Source organism: Melitaea cinxia, chromosome 25, assembly GCF_905220565.1.
Source record: "Melitaea cinxia chromosome 25, ilMelCinx1.1, whole genome shotgun sequence".
Lineage (NCBI taxonomy): Eukaryota > Metazoa > Arthropoda > Insecta > Lepidoptera > Nymphalidae > Melitaea > Melitaea cinxia.
In genome coordinates, this window is record NC_059418.1 from 853107 (window position 1) to 873089 (window position 19983).

Genomic DNA, 19983 nt, shown 5'->3' on the forward strand with positions numbered 1-19983 from the left:
AGATAGATAGATGGCGTTATTTGATTCGCTTATTTACAATTTGATATGGTATAAATCTTTTTCTTAGACTAGTAAGCCTTTTTTGTAACTATTTAGACAGTTGATCTAAAGGAGTAAACTCTTGTTGTGGTCGTTTTAGCTGATACACACACTTTTAGAAAATTATTCTCGACATAAATATAATTCATAGTCTGTCTGTCTGTTATATAATATAGTCGGTGCAAAAGCACCGTTATTTTGCATAAACTATGCTTGCGATTGCAAAGTAGGGCCCCATCCCATAATCTGACTGATTTTGAAATAATTTCAATTTTAGGTTTAGGGGTTTTTTTTTTTAATTTATGGACTTTTGTTAAAAGATTAGAGCAGTGATCCCAAATGTACAATAATTATCGTACATGTACGATAATTTCATTCCTATGTACGATATACGATCGTAACTGAGAATCGTACGCGATTTGTACGATAATTCTGTCTGTCCTACCGAAATACTGAAACAACGATTTCTCCTCAAATTAAGAATTTTTTTTTTGGTCGACTGAAATTTGAAAACAGTTGTTCAATATAATTAACTTAAAAACTTGAATTTGAAATTTTTTGCTGGGTGTACAATAATTGTTCCGAAAACACGATAATTTCACGGCACTGTGTCTATCAGACGGGCAAAAATTTCTGGCTACACTGATTTAGGGAAAAGTTTTTTCAAGAGCTGGGAGCACTGGTATGCGCATGGAGCATCTCTATGCTCCATGGGTATGCGGGCCAGTTGTTGACTTGTTCATTCATTGTTGACAATTGACATTTGACAATTGGAATCGAGCTATAGCGGATTTGTTGGCGTAGCAGTGAAATAAAAGAACGTGTTAAAAAATTAAATTAAACAATATCTAATAATAATGTGCACAGAAGATAAGAAACCTTTATTCAGGGACCTCACCGCTGAGGATCCTGATCCCGAAGTGACTGAAATTGAATCGTTATGCGTTAATTGCTACGCAAATGTAAGTAAATATCGAGTTTTCTAGAACTTTGTTTTGATGACTATAATTTTTAAAGACAATGTTACCTTCTAATAATATTAGAATAATATTATGTTATCGTAAATTATTTTTGCATACTTGCATGGTATATTAAAAGTGTTTCCTGTTAGATTTTAAAATATAACCTCAAAAACCGAGAATGCTTTATTTCTTAAAGTTAATCGATTAAAAAAGTACGTAAATATCTATTTTATAGACGCATTGATTAATAAAGTTTTTATGGTTACACGATCTATCGAGATTTAATGAGAATTTAGTATAAAAACGTTAAATTATTTGGCGGCATCTGCTGTTGGCGGCATCTGCTTAAACTATACCAGACTAACTTCGCGCCTTTCGTCTTTTCAATTTTTCAACCGAGGTTGGGCACAGTAGGATATATTTGTAGGGAAGTACCTCAGTTTAAACCTTTTTTTACCTTAAGTTTGTTACACATTAACTTATATGGTAGTTCATTATTATATTATATTCTTTATTGCACTTAAAAAAACGAAATATACAGAAAATTACATGTATAGTTGATGGCAAAGGTGGACTTATCCCTAGAAGAGATCTTTTCCAGTCAACCAGCCCAACTGGGGTAGTACCTCGACCTTACAGAAGATCACAGATAAATAATACTGCCTTCAAGTAGTGTTGTGTTCCTGTGGTAAATAAGGTGACCAGAGCTCTTGGGGGATTGGGGGTAGGTCGTCAACGCGCTTTCGATGCTTCTTCTAGTGTCACCTGCGTCTATATGCTACAGTAATTGCTTACATATGGTAAGCTGTACGCTTGTTTGCCGACCTAGTACTATAAAAAAAAACCTACAATTTTGGATCAAAAGTTAGTTACTTCCATGGATCACTGCTAACTCAGTCAATGGACCAGTCAATACATAACCAAAAATCAAAATATTATAGTTACAACATGAATTATATAATTTCAGGGTATAACTCGGCTACTCTTAACAAGGATACCGCACTACAAGAATGTGGTCATCATGTCATTCTCATGTGAACAGTGTGGCTTTGAGAATAATGAAATACAGCCCGGCGGGTCCTACGCAGAGCTTGGTGTCAGGTATGTAATTCTATTTGAATATATTTTGAAGTAAAACTTCTTTATCTGGACAATTTTTAATATCATATCAAAAATCGACCGCTCCAGTGGGGATCGAACCTGCATCTCCAACTTACCGGTGCCGGTGCTCGGTCGGTGCTTTAGCCAATTAACTCACTATAGACGGCGCTACGGTCGCTTAGATCGAATATAAAATTATCATATCAAAAATTTCGATCTAGCGGCTACATAGTTCCATACTTTAATTGGCTAAAGCACCGACACGGTAAGTCAGAGATGCAGGTTTGATCCCCGCTGGAACGGTCAATTTTTGATATGATATTAAAAATTGTCTAGAATTTCCTCATGTGTGGGTAACACAAAAATAAATCATACGAATTCTTTACCTTGACTTGGGGAGTAAGCTGGTGAATGCGTGACGAGAGTGTAACAAAAAGTGTGTTCGGGCGAGGCGAACGGAAGTTGAACGGGAGATATAAAGCACACTCGGTTTTATTTTAAAACTTCTGGTGCCGTGGTCCTGTGCGATACGAAATGTTTTCTTTATATTATTTTAATTTTTTAGGACCTATATAGTCGTGTTCTATTTTATCTGACTGCCAAGAAGGGTTATGTATCTTACGTAACTTTATGTATGTAATATTTATTATTACCTCATCTTGCAACCCACTGAACAATTTTATATCATTGTCACAAGTCATTGGTAGAGTTTGTTTTTCCTTATGTTTGCGATGGATTCAGCAAAAGAAATAAAGTAATAATAAAGACAACTTTATTGCGTAATAAGTGGACAATAATTTTAAAAGTGAGTAACGTGCGTCGAATCTCGCGTTCAAAGTTCGACTCGCGGGGGCCCGGAGAGGGGAAGAAGGACACGGTGGGGCGTGGTGAAGGCGGCGGCGGCGCAGGCCGGTCGCCGTGACGTCATCGCGCTTGCTTGTGCGCGTACACCTTACTTTAACCCAAAATGTCTCAAAATTGATTAAAAAATTCGAATTAATATTTGAAGGTGTCCATAGTACTGACGATTGAATCAATCTCTTGCATAAGACACATCATGCCGCGTTGGCGCAACGGTTACAGCCATGGATTGTACCTGTTGCGCTGGCGGTTGCGGGTTCGATCCCCGCACATGACAAACATTTTTATTGGCCATACAGGTGTTTGCCGTTTTCTGAGTGTTTGTGCAGTCCTTGTGGGTCTCCCCACCATGCCTCGGAGAGCACGATAAGCCATCGGTTCTGGTTGTTATCATGTACACCTGATAGCGATCGTTACTCATAGTAGGGAATATATCCGCATTGGAGCAGCGTGGTGGATTAAGCTCTGATCCTTCTCCTACATGGGGAAGAGGCATTTGCCCAGTAGTGGGATATTACAGGCTGGAGCCTAAAAGACACATCATTGTTTGCCATTATAGTACTTTCTATAGTTCAGATGATGATGCTCGCCGGTTAGAACCCTACTCAGGATGGAATTAAAGTGTACAAATATTTCCTAAAAGTCTGGGTGTCTCCCCACTGTGCCTTAAAGATCTAATTCTGTCGATAACGATTTTTATCACAGACATTGAATAGCAATCGTTACTCATAGTAGGAAATATATATGCAATGCTGCAGTAGAGTAGCGTGATCGATTAAGATACGAACTTTTTCCTACAGAGACCTATGCCCAGCAGTGGGATGTTACAGACTGATTGTATGTTTCAGATGGAAACTCCGCGTGGAAGACCCAATAGATCTCAACAGACAAGTTGTGAAGAGTGACTACACCGCTGTACGTATACCAGAGCTGGACTTTGAGATACCAGCACAGAGTCAGAAGGGAGGTAAGCTGAACCGTTCAAGAAAATCTTAGGATTTCATTTTGATATTCACTGGGTGTACCGATTTTGATGATTCATTTTTTTTATTTGCTAAGCCTGTGCTTGTGTGTACTACTTAATTGTTGTTATCTCGCTCCTTGGGCACAATACCTTTTTAGTGCCCCCCCCCCAACCCGCATTTGAAAACCATATATGTCCAGCAATTTTTTGTTTTTCGGACCATTTGGCGCCCTTTTGGGAGTAGCGCCCTAGGCCTGATGCCGCCCTTGGCTCCCCTCGCTACGCCACTGGTTACAGTTTAGAAGTTATGCCCATTATTATTATTTTTTTTTTTATATTACTAGGTCGGCCAACAAGCGTACGGCTAACCTGATGGTAAGCGATTACCGTAGCTTATAGACACCTGCAACACCAGAAGCATCGCAAGCGCGTTGCCGACCCAATCCCCAATCCCCCCAGGAGCTCTGGTCACCTTACTCACCAACAGGAACACAATACTGTTTGAAAACAGTATTATTTAGCTGTGATCTTCTGTAAGGTCTAGGTACTACCCCAGTCGGGTTGCTCCATATTTTGAGCAGGGAATTCCTGCTGTGCCTTACCTCAGTTATCATTAATACAATATAATCAATCTATTGTCAACAGAGGTAACGACAGTCGAGGGTATCATCACCAGAGCGATAGCCGGTCTCACTCAGGACCAGGAGGTCCGGAGACAGCAGCATCCGGAGGAAGCGGCACAGATAGAACAGTTTATTGAGCGTCTTCAGACCCTCAAGAACGGAGGGTCTTGGGTCTTGGAACTGGAAGACATCAGTGGTAAGAGATTTTATATTTACTCAAGCTTTGCCCCGTGGTTTAGTATGATTGTGTTAATTTGAGAACTTTGCCCCCCGATTTAACAAGCGTTAATTTGAGAAAAAAAGTTACCATAATATTGTATAGCGTATAAAGCCTTCCTTGGTTAATCAGTCGATTATTTGGTCAGTCGACCATCACAAAAAAAAATTCAAATTAAACCTGTAGCTTATTATTATTATTTTTTTATATCACTAGGTCGGCAAACAAGCGTACGGCTCACCTGATGGTAAGCGATTACCGTAGCTTATAGACACCTGCAACACCAGAAGCATCGCAAGCGCGTTGCCGACCCAATCCCCAATCCCCCCAGGAGCTCTGGTCACCTTACTCACCAACAGGAACATAATACTGTTTGAAAACAGTATTATTTTGCTGTGATCTTTTGTAAGGTCGAGGTACTTCCCCAGTCGGGCTGCTCCATATTTTGAGCAGGAAATTCCTGCTGTGCCCTACCTCAGTTTGATGAGATTAGCGTGTTCAAACAAACAAATTCCTTAAGATTATAATAATTAGTATATATTGTAAGGGTAACGAGTGTGAGATGTTTGTTGAGCGTCTTCAGACTTCTAAGAAGGGTGGCCTATGCCTAGCAGTGGGATATTATAGGTCGAATGCGTATGCGTTATAATATCACAGCTTGTATGATAACAAATACAATTTTAATTAAACCTTAAGTTTGTTACACATTAACTTATACAAGTAGTTCATTATTATATATACCTTTATTGCATTTCAAAAAAAAAAAAAAACAGAATATACAGAAAATTACATGTATAGTTGATGGCAAAGGTGGACTTATCCCTATAGAAGATATCTCTTCCAGTTAACCAATGGTCATGAGAGAGAGTGTCATATAGCGGGGGACACAGTGCAAGAAATAACAATGTAAAGAAAATAGTTCTTCTTCTTCTTCTTCTTTTTTAAAGACTATGGCTCCATCAGTTTTTCGCCGATGATTTTGCCAATGACAAGTACCTACTGAAAGTGTATAAGTCCGGAAACGGTCCGTTTTTGACAGTACAATAGTGGGATAAGCCGCTTAAACTGCAGTTAGTTGAAAATATTTGACATGACTATTTAACTTTAATTTATTTTTAAATTATAATTTTATATCATTGATTCTAATAAACTTAGCTAAGACAACACAAAAAGAAGATGGCACTAAAGTTAGAAGAAAACAAACATTGACCGGCCGCGGAATGTTTTTGGGAAGCATATCATATAGTGATACAGTTAATTTCAGACAATTAAAAAATAAATGATCGAGAGATCCTTCCTCCAAGCCACATTCACATAAGGAACTATCACGAATGCGTAACTTAGCTAAGAACACAGGTGTGCAGGAGAAACCCAATCGTATACGGATAATTATCGACGTAGTTATTTTACCTAGGTCGGAGTATTTAAAAAACCATGGCTTGACAGGGATACACGGCTGGATATTGCCATAATATTTACCTGTAACTAGTCTTGAAGATTGCCATAATCTATCCCAAGATTTATCCAGGTATTGTTTAGCCAAACTTCTAAAGTCTCGGGTAAAGCATTTATTATATTTATCGCAGCCTAGGTGAATGGCGTCTTTTGCACATATGTCTGCCATCTCATTACCTGTTATACCGCTGTGACTCGGTATCCAAGCAAGCGCTACTTCAATATTCGACTGATGACATTTGAACAGTGTTTCTTTTATCTTTAGAGTAATGGGAAGATTATTTTTAGCATGAAATGGACTTTTCAATAAATCCTGGAGGCAGCTTCGAGAGTCAGTGAATACTACAGATTTATTAAGACCATGAGATTCAATATACAAGACAGCTTCCAAAATGGCAATACATTCACCTGAGAAAGTTGAGGAGAGAGGAGGCAGTTTGTAATTCAAGATAATATTGTATTTAGGAATCCAGACAGCAGAACCAACGTTTAACTCGGGGTTAATTTTAGATGAGTCAGTGAAGAAATGTAACCATTCTGACCAGTCCGAATCGATTATTCTATTAAACTCAAGTGCGGCGCCAGGTGATTCTTTAGTAATTCCTAGGTTCAGGATAATTCTAGGATGATATATCAAGGAATCGTAGCTATACGTGAATAGTGGATTTTTGTCAAACTGATATATACCATTGATGTTGATTTTAAGAAAAGATTTAGTAAGGGGCGGTTTATCTTTATAGGTCCAAAAATTTGAATTATTAATAAGCTGATTGAGATCATGGAGCTTATTAATTAAAGGGTGAGAAAAGTTTTGTACGGCATTAATAAGGAACCTATCACATAAGAACTGTCTGCGGAGATGTAAAGGAGGATCAACCAATTCCACTTGAAGGGCATTAGTAGGAGACATTTTCATTGCTCCAGCTATAATTCGTAGGCATTTCGCTTGTAATCTAGTCCAATATGAGAGAGCAACCCTATTACATGGTTCCAAAACGAAACTTGCATAGTCAAAATGGCTACGTATAATCGCATTGTACAACAACTTCTGCGAATAAGGGTGCGATCCCATCTAACGCCCGAGAGAGATCTTAGAATATTAATATTTTTTTCACATTTGTTAGAAATATAATTTAGATGTTGAACGCCCGACATTTTGGAGTCCAGTATGACTCCCAAAAATTTTACGTGATTCTGAATGGCAATAGGTTGACTATTGATGTGAAGAGACACGCTATCTGGGACAGAGCGTTTTCGAGTGAAAACGATGCCAGAGCATTTTGGGACAGACAAGGTAAGACCATGATCATTTAACCAATTATTTAAGTAGTACAGGGCAGAATTAAGTCTAGAAGTGGCCTCGGAAAAAGTTGAAGAACAAGAATAAAGAGCAATGAAGAAAATAGTTGAATAACTGTAATGTATTACAAACTGACAAGTATAAATACATACACACATACATATCATACACATATATACATACCTTACATTTATATATACATACATATACATGTGTATGTATATACACTCATACATAAATACATACATAAATACATACAAATACATAACATAATAGATAGGTAAATTGACTTGATTGTAAATTGACTTGAGAAATAAAGTGCTCCTTTAATTTACGTTTGAAGGAAACAAGGGAAGGACTTTTTTGGATACTTTCTGGGAGTTTGTTCCACAGTATAGAGGCGCGTATCGCAAATGAATTAAGTTTGAATTTTGTATTGCACTTTGGTACATCCAGCTTTGTTGTAATGCCACGTGCCGTGCTGTCTGGAACGATTAGGTGAGGGTAGGAAGTGAAAACGGGATCGAAGATAAGAAGGAGAGTTTGGGTCACGTAGGATATTAAAGAGAGTAGATAGGATATGCATATCATGGCGAAGGCATTACAATGTAACGGAGTCTATTCTCTATGATAATAAGGTCTTATAATATTTTCAGGTAACTGCTTCGTAGAGAACCCTCAAGCACCGGCCAAGGATCCGAGGTGTGAACGGACAGATTTCAAGCGGACCAAGGAACAGAATCATGTTTTGGGGGTTTTTTCACAGGATGAGGTATGTACGATTTTATTTTTGTGTTACCTACACATTAGGAGTTTTAAACATTTTTGAATATCATATCAAAAACGGTTACGGGTCTCTGTAAAGAACTCCCTATAGACGGCGCCACGGTTCGCTTAAACCGAAAATAAAAATCATCATATCAAAAGTTTCGATCTAGTGGGTACATCGTTCTATAGCTTAATTTTCTAGAGCGCCGGCACGATCAGTCGGAGACTCGGGTTCGATCCTCGCTGGAGCGGTAAATTTTTGATATGATATTCAAAAATGTTTCTCTTCTGGTAACAACTCAGCTGGACACATCCTGCTCAAAATCTGGAGTAGCCCGACTGGGGAAGTACCTCGACCTTACAAAATATCACACCTAGGTAATACTGCTGCTATCAAGCAGTGTTGTGTTCCTGGTGAATAACGTGACCAGAGCTCCTGGAGGATTAAGGGTAGGGTCGGTAACACAGCGACGTCTATGAGCTACGGTAATCGCTTACCATCAGGTGAGCCGTACGCTTGTTTACCGATCTGGTTGTGTAGTCTCCAGGGGTGTGTATTCCTTTCTTTCCATTATATGTATTAATTGAATGTTAATTACCGAAAAAAAAAAAAAAAAAAAAAAAAAAAACAAACGAGTGTGATTTAGACCACACGACTGAAGTAAAACTTCTGCACAATAGGCCTGCACTGTGTCTTAGATACACGAAACGTAACTGGCTATGAGAGGAAGGAAGAGAAGAAAACGTGTGCTCGCACCTCTCTATCTTGCTCCGTTCGCCTCAATGCATTCACCAGCTCGCTCCCCAAGTTAAGCGTGCGTAAAGAAGTATGTATCTATACATAATTATATATCTGTTACCTACAATGAGCATTAAGTTGCTTACTCAAGGAACAGACGACCGTGTTTAGGTTGAGTACAAATAGAAATAAGTAACAATAATATCTGTGTGTTCATGTCATGGTGTGATTAATTGCAATAATATTGAAAGTTATGATTTAATTCATCCCGTTAACCCCCAGGTGAACCCGCTTCCGAACACTCTGACCCCGTGCGACCCGTCACAGGCCAGCTACGACCAACTAGTCTCAGATGAAGTGTTGCAGTTTAGAACCAACTGCCCCGACTGCAACGCTCCGGCTGACACAAATATGAAGCTTACAAGTTAGTATGTAAACCGACTTCCAAAGAAGAAGAGGTTCTTAACTCGATTTTATTTTTTAGGGTTCCGTACCTCAAAAGGAAAAAACGGAACCCTATGTTGTCCGTCTGTCAAGATCTGGGTCTTGATCATTTTTCTCAGGAACGCGTGGAAGTATTAAGCTGAAATTTATATCAAATACTCAGGTCTACTGTCCCTTGGAGCTGTGAAAAAATCAAATCTCTAAGCCAACGCAATCAAAAGATACAGCCATTTATGCTAGAAATTTTCGGCTCTCGCAAGGGAATCAAAACCTACATAATATATCCCGTGAACTCAGAATGTTGAAATTGGGTACGAAGCATTTATAGCACAGATAAAGGAAAAATTGCGGAAAATCTTAAATTTTTAGTTACATCGTACATTAAAAATATTTTTTAATAATTTTTGTACGGAACCCTCAGTGCGAGCGCGAGTCCTACTCTTACTTGGCCGTATTTTTAATTTTTTTTATTATGTATGTTACCTCAGAGCTTTTGACTGGATGGACGGATTTCAATGATTTTTTTTTTATCGAAAAGCAGTGCGTGTCATGTGGACTCATTTAAATTTAATCGATATCTGACAAGCACTTTTCGAGTTATATCTAATAGTGCGTATTTACTTGACTATTTTTTCATCGACCTACGTTGTATTATCGATGTAATTGAAGTCGCTTTGTTTCCATTCGCAAGCAAACACAATTATTAGGTTTTTGTTTTCCGTGTTGATAAGCATCTAAATTAGTTGCTTAAACTGTGGTCTCTTCTATCTCTCCTCCTTCTCTGTCACCCCCCCTTCTTCTGACACCCCCCCTCTTCATTTTGAAGTAAAACTTCCTTACGCACGCTTCGTCCAAGTGCATTCTTTCCTATTGTTTTTCATTAATTTTTAAATTATTTCAACTTTAAAATTCCAGAGATACCGCATTTTAAGGAAGTCGTCATCATGGCGACTGTGTGTGAGGCGTGTGGACACAGGACTAATGAGGTCAGTTTTGGTGATATGATGCTCACTTTTTAGACTACCCCCCCCCCAATCACGTATAATTAAATACAGATATAATTTATTAAATTTTGGCAAATTAAGCATTGTAATAAAAAAGAAATGGGTGTCCTTCAGACAGTCCGAAGTAAAACTTACGAAACTCTCTATCTTCACTAACTTTATCTCCCTCTCAACTTCCGTTCGCCTCGCCCGATCACACTTTTCGTAACGCTCTCGTCACGCATTCATCAGCTTGCTCCCCAAGTCGAGCGTGTGTGGAGAAGTTTTACTTCAAATAGTACAGGCAGACAAGATTGCAGTGTGTCGTTTGGTTTAGGAATCGTTCGTACAACGATAAATTAATACACGTGATATCGCCATCTTGTGATATTTATTATGGATTTTTTTCTGACCTTGATGGGGGGGGGATACTTCGAGCCTTACGTGATTAATGGATGACCCCTTAAAAATAATTACATCGATTTAACATACCTTTCAACTGAAGATTTATATATATATGTATGTATGTGTGGGTGTATGTATGTAATTATATATTTATATGTTTTTTCGTATGTCTCACTTTAAATGGTATATCACAATTTGTACTACACCGACACAACACCATCTCCTCTGCCCCTAGGTTGCCTGGAAGAGATCGCTTTTCAGCGATAAGGCCCTTTGTACCTTATGATACTCTGTTAAAATCAATCTAATATGTATTATTTCTGTATTGGTGTACAATAAAGTGTATCGTTATGTTATGCTAAGAGGAAAAATAATATTATAATATACATTATGTTACAGGTGAAGTCGGGAGGCGGTGTTGAAGACCAGGGTGTGAGGTTCGAGGTCCGTGTAGCGACCAAGGAGGATTTTTCAAGAGATATACTTAAGGTGAAATTTATACTTTTATTAATATAAACTATGTGACCTATAAAGATTAGATTTATTCTTTTCTTTTTAGAGACTTGTCTACATAGACATGTCAGCCCCCATCATAAACTAATTCCCACTATATTTAAGAAGTGGAGAAAGAATCGTTGATGATGTAAGATCATATTAACTATCAAATTTGCTGCATCAGACAAAGGTTCTGTTAACACAGATAAAAATGAACCCATATCAAATTTATTTATGCCGAACCGTTTCATCAATGATTCTCTCTCTGTTTCGTATTTAACACATTCATTTAATATGTGGTGTACATCGTCTAGCAAGCCGCTTCTTTGGTCGAAATATTCTTTAAATTTTTGATTACAATCAATTTTAAATTTGGCCAAACTTTAAATATTAGATGAGTTAAGAAAAAAAACGAATGTGCCTTAGGCCACCCGACTGAAGTAAAACTTCTACACAATAGGCCTGCACTGTGTCTTAGATATACGAAACGTAAGGCTATGAGAGAAAGAGGGAAATAAAATGCGTGCTCGCAGCTCTCTCGCTCCGTTCGCCTCGCCCGATCACACTTTTCGTAACGCTCTCGTCACGCATTCACCAGCTTACTCCCCAAGTCAAGCGTGCGTAAAGACCTCGAGTTCATAGTTGACACGTTATAATTCCTCAATATTACTTATCCACAGTCGGAGACCTGTAACATGTTAATACCGGAGCTGGACTTGGAGGTGGGGGGCAGAGCCCTGGGCGGCAGGTTCTCGACAGCCGAAGGGCTCGTCAGGGCCACATTGGAGCAAATCAAGGACGCTCCAACGTTGCAGGGAGACACACCGTCCTTAGTTAGTAAGGATAATTTGGAGAGGTGAGTGCAAGAGACAATAATACACTTAGCGCTGTTTCACCGCTTGCTAATGTAGTTTATCTGATGCTAAGTCGTTGATAAGGTTTATCAGCAGATTTAACAGCACGCTAAGACCTGTTTTACATAAATCAAATCATTCTCTGTTTATAGGCTTCAAAATGACTGAACTGCTATTTCATAAATTATAAGCTTCAGCCTGTAATACCCCACTACTGGGCATAGGCCTCTTTCCCCATGTATGGGAAGGATTAGAGCCTAATCCACCACGCTGCTCCAATGCGGGTTGGCGGCGTAAATTATAATTATTAGCTTATCACACTAAAATTATAGAGAGTATGCTTTTGTATTTCACATTCAGCGATGTGATTGTCTTTGTGATCTAATATCATCATCATCATCTGAGGTATTACAACTGCGGGTGGGCCTTAGCCTGATCCAACAAAGATCTCCAGTCTGATCTGTTAGAGGCTTTCCATCTCCAACTTGTTACTCCCAAGATCTTAATATCTTGTTCGACGCCGTCCAACCATCTGAGCTTGGGCCTGCCTCGACTTCTGCGGCCCTCCGGTCAGTTTTCTGAAAGGCGTTTGGGTACTCTGGCCTCGTCCATTCGCAACACGTGCCCTGCCCAACGCAGGCACCCGATCTTTATGGTCTTAATTACGTTTGGCTCATCGTATATTTGGTATAGCTCGTGGTTATAACGCGTTCGTCATCTCTCATTTTCCATTATAGCTTAGCAGGTTATTTCTTACGAAATTGCTGTTTGCAAATACCTTAGATTTCCGTACTGCACGTATGACGTCTGTACTTCACTCCTTCCTGTATATATTGACAATAATCTTAATAAACTTAGTGTTAGATCGACATTCGTCGGGTTTGGCTTACGTCGTGACCTTCCCTCACGTGTCATCTCTCACTCACCTGTAGACTTATCACATACAGTAATTTGGTCCTTCGAGCCGGATAAACCATTTCATTCAGTACAGATTGGCAGATAACAGTTTGTAATACTTCAATTTTTTTTTTCGTTCTAGGTTCATAGAGAAGCTTCAAGAAGTTCTAGACGGAAAGCGATCGATCACCTTAATCCTGGACGATCCAGCGGGAAACTCGTATGTCCAGAATCTAAATGACGACCCAGCGGCTTACGATGATGGTAAGTCTCTACTAATATCTGAGAAATTACAGGTGGAAATTAAAAAGTTTCTGTTTAATCGACTTCAAAAAAGGAGGTTCTCAATTCGACTATTTTTTTTTTGTATGCATGTTACCTCAGAACTTTTCACTGGGTGGATCGGGTTTAAAGATTTTTTTTTTAATCGGAAGGTGGTGCTTGTCGTGTCCCATTTAAATTTAATTGAGATCTGACAAGTACTTTTCGAGTTATATCTAATAATGCGTATTTACTTGACTAATTTTTTCGTCTACCCTCGTTGTGTTAATTTGTCGATTTAATTGAAGTGGTTTTTTTTTCGTTTGCGAACAAACACAATTATTGTTTTTGATTATCCATTTACCGAGAAAGGCTACAGGCTATATACGCGAGAGAACCCCACAGTAAGACCAACAATCGTTATCACTTCAGATTATCGCAGTCCACTGCTGGACATAGGCCTCCACAAGTTCGCGCCAAAAATGGCGCGAACTCATGCGTGTTGCCCATAGTCACCACGCTGGGCAGGCGGGTTGGTGACCACAGGACTGGTTTTGTCGCACCGAAGACGCTGCTGCCCGTCCTCGGCCTGTGTATTTCAAAGCCAGCAGTTGGATGGTTATCCCGCCATCGGTCATCTTTTAAAGGTCCAAGGTGGTAATGTGGAACTGTGTTATCCCTTAGTCGCTTCTTACGACACCCAGGGGAAGAGAGGGGGTGGCTGTATTAACCATAACCACACAGCATAATAATTGTTATAATTAATATTATATAAATTTTATTTATTTTCAGGTTTAAAAGTCACGCGCTACGACAGAACGTTTGAACAAAACGATGAACTCGGACTGAATGATATAAAAACAGAGAATTATGAAGAAAGTTGAAGAAAAGTGAGAAGAATGACAGGCTGACAGTACTTTGATGTCATTTAAGATGCATTTTATTTACTTGTATTTGCTTTTATAACGGAGATCCGGACTAGAACAACCTTCATATATCTGTTTAATGGATAAAAATTATTTTATTTACACTATTAACACGTTAAACGCTGCCTTGATTTTTTAGTTTTTCTATTTCGGCCATGGGGGACACCATGTAGTCGATACACAATTTTCCCGTTGGAGCCGTGGGGAACAACATGACTGCCAGAGTCAACTTAAAAAATATGACAGCAAAAATATGTTAGATAGTGTAAGGAATAATAAGTTAGATCTGTAACTTATTATAAAAATTTTGTTAATAAGGTCTTTAAAACTGGCCCCATGGACTAAACAAGCGCAACCCAACTGGTGGTCCCCCATGGCGTTCAACGTCTTATTTAATTCACATTTGAAAAATTTCATCGATGACTTTAAAAGGAAAAAATTTAATACCGACTGGCAGTATGAAGCCTGTATAAAATGTAAACGTTGGGTTGTCTTTTATTTTCATATTATAATTACTGGATTGGCGTTCGCTCTATCCTGTGACATCCCACTGCTGGGCATAGGCCGCTTTCCCCATGTAGGAGAACAATCAGAGCTAAATCCACCATGGGGCTCCCAATGCGGGTTGGTGGATGTGTTCCCTACTGTGAGTAATGATCGTTATCAGGTCAGCATTACAGGTAACAATTATAATTAAACATTAGACAGATGAGGAAGGTCGCTTCGAGATCTGAGACATAACGATATTATACAGACGGATACAAGTGAGACGTTGAAATGAAACATTACCATACCATTTATAAGCTATCCACAACCCATCAGTCACACAGAAGCAGTGATTCAAGCCCAGTTGTTAACCTATCTCGTGGCTATATTATTGTTTATGTTACTGATCTTTTGTAGTATTTGGGGGTGCGAGGAACAGGATGTAAAGTCCCTCATCCACCATCCCATAGAGAGGATTCTCCGACCATATGGATGTCGAGTCTGGTGGGTTACTGCCCCTCCCTGTTGTTGCCGAGTTCTTGTATATGTGTTCAATCTTCGGATAACTTTAATATCGCGATGTAGGAAACGTCATTTCTTAGTTCGTATGTTGCGAGATAGATGACATTACATAGTATAAAACAAAGTCTTAGATCTTTAAAACTGGGCAATGGATTTTGATGCGGTTTTCTTTAGTAAATAGAATGATTCCAGAGGAAGGTTTATATGTATAATATAGTAGAGGAACACTGATAGTTTATGCAACCGTGCGAAGCCGGGGCGGGTCGCTAGTATGTTATAAATGGTATGTAATGTATGTGATTTCATTTAAATGTCTAGCTTGTATTCGTATTTAGCACAAAGTTAGACAAAAAAACTTGTTATTTATATAATAACTAGCTGACCTGGCAAACTTCGTATCGCCTTATTTTTTTTTCTTAAATATAATAATTACATATATCAAAACAAAATATACCCTATCTTTCAAGTTGGATCAAACTGCACACGGTGTGCAAATTTGATTAAAATCGGTTAAGTAGTTTAAGAGTTCATCGCGGACAAACATTGTACCACGAGATTTATATATATTAAGATGTCTGGACTTTGTAAATAATATACTTTTTTAAAATGAAAACTGTTATATCGCTGTCCCCGGGCAATAAAGCGGTAATATCAAAAATCAAATTTTACAGGAGAAATAAAAGAAGCTAATTTGTTTATAGTGCAGTGTACAGTGATCCAAAACAGACGTTCAATATGTCAAATGAAAGCTATTTTTTTACCAATTTAAGCTTTTAAAAATATTTTTTTAAAAACAAATCGTATATTTTTTTAATGAAATAATTAAAAAAATGTATATTACAATTCATAGATGATACTATTTTAATTGCAAGATCATTAACAATTACTGTAAAGATGTTCACCGGTTTTTTGTGTTATTTTTCTTAAGAATAATGCAATAATACATAGCTTAGTCGTAAGAGAATTATCCATGCAATAAAACGGTTATTGTCATTTATTCTAACGAAATATTAATAAAAAAAACTGAAAAAAATAAGAGTGATAGATTGATACTCAGAGAAGCCAAAAATCAAATAACATTAAAAAGGGTGTAACCGGCGTATACCGCTTTATTGCCCGGGGCCAGCGATATATTATATATTGATTTGTGCGAAGTGCATTTTAACGTATTGAGAGGATTTTCTTTATTGGAAAATATAAATAATATATTTTTATTTCGATGAAATTTGTTTTATTTCTCCAAATTATTCATATTTTTTACTTGTTACAAAAATGTCAAATTATGATAAGCGCCATTTTTATCAACAAAGTTTTTGACACACAAATTGGCGGTAAAATTCGGTTTGACATATAAATTTTTTATAAACAATTTTTTTTGCCTTTTTTGGGATAACGATATGTTTAGAGTTCAACAACTCACAGATAATAAGCCGGTAAAAATATCTTTCGTTAGCGCTTGTGATTTTATTTATATAGGATTGTTTCTGTGAGTGTTATTACCATTATCGTCAGACAGCACGCGGTCGTAGGTATAACAGGTAAATCGAGCAAAGATGTGTGTGTGTGTTTGCAGGCAAACGAAGAAAAACCGACTTCAATTATATCGACAAGTAATACAACGTAGACAAAAAAATAGTCAAGTAAATACGCATTATCAAAGATTACTCCAAAAGTTGTAATCAGATCTCGATGAAATTTAAATATGATAAACATCGGCTTTCGATTAAATTAAAAATCATCAAAATCGGTACACCCAGTAAAAAGTTATTCGAGTTAAAGATTTTCGAGTTTCTCTCAATGTCTCTGGTATCTCATCATCAGATCCTAGTTTCCTTATCATTTTACCGAACTAGGGATATCTCCTTTCCAACAAAAAAGAATTAACAAAATCGGTTCATAAATGACAGAGTTATCCCCGAACATACATAAAATAATTGTGTTTGCAGACAAACGAAAAAAAACCGAAAATAGTCAGTAACTACGCGTTATCAAAGATTACTCAAAAAGTAGTTATCAGATCTCGATAAAATTTAAATGTGACCACATGATGAACATCAGCTTTTCATTAAATTAAAAATTATCAAAATCCTTACACCCAGTAAAAAGTTATTGTGGATTTTCGAGAGTTTCCCTCGATTTCTCTGGGATCCCATCATCAGATCCGGGTTTCCTTATCATGGCACTAAACTAGGGATATCCCCTTTCTAACAAAAAAAGAATTATTCAAATCAGTATATCCAGTAGAAAGTTATGCGGTATAATACAACGTAGGTCGACGAAAAAAGCGTCAAGTAAAAACGCATTATTAGATATAATTCGAAAAGTAGTTGTTAGGTCTCAAATAAATTTAAATGGGACCAATTGACACACACCACCTTTCGATTAAAAAAAAATTGTCGAAATCGGTCCACCCGGTCAAAAGTTCTGATGTAACATACATAAAAAAAAATAGTCGAATTGAGAACCTCCTTCTTTTTTGGAAGTCGGTTAAAAATATATATATGGTCGAATTGAGTAACCTCCTCCTTTTTTTTGAAGTCGGTTAAAAATACATCGCAATGGCAATATACCCAATTTTAAATAATTAATTATTGGGTTTAATGGCTTTCAGTTGTGCTAGGGAAGCACTGTCGATTCCACCAGTCATGTGGGATAAAAAAGTCACAAAGGAGAGCGATAAATATGGTTGAAACTGTAAGCTAAATTGAACACAGATAAAATGAGAAATAGTCAAGGCTTTCGGTGTAAACTACAACCCGAAACAACCAACAATGACATTAAAAGTACATCTGATCGTTTAATTATAGGTCAGTCGCTCACTGGTTGAAAATTCGACCAGTTTAATTTAAATTTATTTGAGAGTTTTACATTATATTAAACTTGGCTCAAAAACCACTCTGGTGTAGTAGCGCGAGTGTAGCGACATCTATCACACGGCATATAAACTAGAGAAAACTAACGTATCCCACATAGCGCTATAAAAGTTATCAAAGCGATTGAGTATATATACAAGAACCCGACAACAACTATTGGGCCAGTAGCCCACTAGACACAACACCATCTGGTCGGAGGATCCTCCCTTTTCAATGGCAGACGAGGGACTCAACACCATGTTCCTCCGGTCCCCAAACGAGTATTCACCTAAATCACCGACGGTTTCCGGGTTCGGTTCCCGCTCGGGATGGATATATTTGTATTTGTACAAATATTTCTTTCCAGTTTGGATGTCTGTCCTTGTGAGTCCACCACCGTGGCTCGGAGATTACGTTAAGTTGTCGGTCCCGGTTGTTATCATATACACCGGATAGAGATCGTTAATCATGGTAACTTATCCGTCAACCCGCATTGGACTGGTTAACTTGGTTTAACTGAGGTAGGGCAGAGCAGGAATTTCCTGCTCAAAATATGGAGCTGCCCGACTGGGATAGTACCTCGACCTTACAGAAGATCGCAGCTAAGTAATACTGTTTTCAAGCAGTATTGTGTTCCTGTTGGTAAGGTGACCAGTGCTCCTGGGGGGGATTGGGTCGGCAACGCGCTTGCGATGCTTCTGGTGTTGCAGGTGTCTATAAGCTACGGTAACCTCTTACCATCAGGTGAGCCGTACGCTTGTTTGCCGACCTAGTGTTATAAAAAAAAAATGGATCAGCGTGGTAGATTAAGCTCCAATCCTTCTCCTACACGGTGAAATAGGCCTATGCCCAGCAGTGGAATGCTACAGACGGAATTGGTTGAATTTGGTTTGAAAGTAATGATGCTGGTTCAATCCTCAATTATTAGATATTGATGCTGCCGTCTCTACGAAACTTGTGTGGTACAACAAGAACCCCGAAGGATTATTATTCTTTATTACCATCAAGTTACACTTTATTTATGAGATATTTCTATTTGCAAATGTGAGTCTAAAAATTGTAGTTTATTAATTGATGAGAAACGGTTGATGGTAAAGTCTATTCGTAACTTATGTGCAGGATAAATTAAATTCAGGATCAGTGCAAAAGGACCTGAGTGTAATTCGCTTGTAACTATTTATTATGCTGTTTTCAATTTATTTTAATTTAAAGCTTTTGTTTGTTTTAAAATTGTAGCGACATCTATCGAGCAACATACGCACTACGGAACTAAGAACTGACGTATCCTACATAGCGATAAAGTTATCAGAGCGATTGAACAATATATACAAGAACCCGACAACAACCGTTGGGCCATAGTCCACCAGGCACAACACCCATCTGATTGGAGGATCTACCCTTTTCTATGGGGGATAAGGAAATTTACACCTATTCCTCGCTCCCCCAAAAAATGTATCCCCAATAGGTAAAGGCCAAAGACTATAATCCATACAGCCCAGTCTGAATATGATTAAAGCCTTTGGATATCATGATAAGTTTAACACAGAGTTGCCAGCGAAATCAAGCAAAACAGTTTGACATTCTTCATTACAGATTTTTTGCATCATTTTCTTCAAAACAGTTTAAATTTGGAGAAAACAAATTTTTAAAATTATCACCAAATTTATCGTCGGTATATATAGGAAAATTCTGTCAACTTCTCGGCTGTTGCGATGTTGACATTTTCATTTGTGGCTCCACGCATCACCCTACAGATAAAAAATATTAAGTAAGACAAGAATTATGTTAAACCATTTATTTATAATAATGAAGTAAATAATTAGTGCATA

General features: G+C 37.9%; 1 protein-coding gene across 1 annotated transcript; it reads left to right on the forward strand.

The window, feature by feature from the left end:
* Nucleotides 1-801: 801 nt before the first annotated feature.
* On the forward strand, nt 802-14779 carry LOC123666134 (zinc finger protein ZPR1). Its single transcript, XM_045600341.1, has 11 exons — nt 802-1001; nt 1969-2102; nt 3812-3930; nt 4573-4746; nt 8179-8294; nt 9312-9453; nt 10389-10459; nt 11261-11350; nt 12037-12212; nt 13250-13371; nt 14161-14779. Exons 1-11 carry the CDS (start codon nt 897-899, stop codon nt 14250-14252), a joined length of 1341 nt encoding a protein of 446 aa, XP_045456297.1. The 5' UTR covers nt 802-896; the 3' UTR covers nt 14253-14779.
* Nucleotides 14780-19983: the final 5204 nt, after the last annotated feature.